We start from the raw sequence: 1,236 nt of genomic DNA, 5'->3' as shown, positions 1-1,236 counted from the left end.
CATAGGCATCGTCTTGCCAGGATACCGACTTCATCGAGGAGGGGTGCACAGCCTCACCCTCACCCTAACCCTAACCCTCACCCTAACCCTGACCCTCACCCTACCCCTAACGACTTCGACTTCGACTTGATCGACGAGGTCACTCCTCGTGGTGCTCCCCTAGTCTCGTGCCCTCGTGCTCTCGTATCCTCGCATCCTCTTGCCCTCTCCTCTTCTCTGACCCTCCTTCCTCATCGACCAGGTCTGCACCGACGTCACCCACTACGACAACGGCGGCCAGCTCGGCAAGCCGTGCCGCTTCGTCTACTACCCGATGACCTTCTCCGAGTTTCAGAAGCTCAAGCCCGAGATCGCCGCCGGCCTCCCGCGCATCGACAGCGGCCCGCCGAAGTCGGCCTCGCAGCCGGCGTCGGAGGTGTCGGGCTCGGAGGACGTGTCGGAGCTGTCCGAGTCGATGTCGTCCGTCTCGGCCTCCGAGTCGGCCGCGAATGATTAGTTGAGTCACCACTACTCCGTTGATGAATAGGTCGTCCGTGTCGGTCTCCGAGTCGAACGCGTCCGAGGGCTCCGGCCTCTCCACGACTCTCGCAAAGGTCGACGAGATGATTGCGGCGGGCCTCATCCTGCCGATGAACTTCCCCGACCCGGGCGAGCCAGAGGGGACCCGCACGTTCCGCAAGCCGAGATTGCCCGAGGTTTACCCGAGATTGCCCGAGATTAGGCAAGCCCGAGGGGATCCGCACGTTCCGCAAGCCGGTGATGACCCTCAAAAAGTGCTCCTTCAAGTACCCCGAGACGGACCGGTACATCCTCAAGGAGGTCGACGCCACCGTCACGCTCGGCTCGCGCGCCGTGATCGTCGGCGGCAACGGCTCAGGCCTCTCGACCCTCCTCGTGGTCGGGACATGTCCGGGACACGTCCGCGACATGTCCGAGACGCGCCCCGTAGGCAAGTCGACCTTCCTCAAGCTTCTCATCGGCGACCTCGAGCCCGAGGAGGGGCAGGGGGAGATGTGGAAGCACCACGCGCTGCGCCTCTCGTGCGCTGCGCAGCCGCCGCTCCGCCGCCCCTCCCCAGGCCTGAGGACGCCGATGAGAAGCTTGAGGAAGGTCGACTTGCTTACGGGGCGCGTCTCGGATATGTCGAGGATGTGTGCCGGACATGTGCCGACCACGAGGAGGGTCGAGAGGCCTGAGCCGTTGCTGAAGATGATCACGGCGCGCGAGCCGAGCGTG

At 64.5% G+C, this 1,236-nt stretch overlaps 1 protein-coding gene across 1 annotated transcript; it reads left to right on the top strand.

Moving 5' to 3' along the window:
• Window positions 1–241: 241 nt before the first annotated feature.
• Window positions 242–1,196, top strand: EMIHUDRAFT_259132 (hypothetical protein; the record flags this gene model as incomplete). Its single annotated transcript, XM_005758384.1, has 5 exons — window positions 242–456; window positions 527–670; window positions 717–907; window positions 950–1,040; window positions 1,079–1,196. Coding segments are annotated over 5 exons (759 nt in total), but the record flags the coding sequence as incomplete, so codon positions are not given.
• Window positions 1,197–1,236: the final 40 nt, after the last annotated feature.

This window comes from Emiliania huxleyi, assembly GCF_000372725.1.
Source record: "Emiliania huxleyi CCMP1516 unplaced genomic scaffold EMIHUscaffold_8688, whole genome shotgun sequence".
NCBI lineage: Eukaryota > Haptophyta > Isochrysidales > Noelaerhabdaceae > Emiliania > Emiliania huxleyi.
The sequence above is the reverse complement of the archived record's forward strand: the minus strand, read 5'-3'. Positions and strand labels throughout refer to the sequence as shown.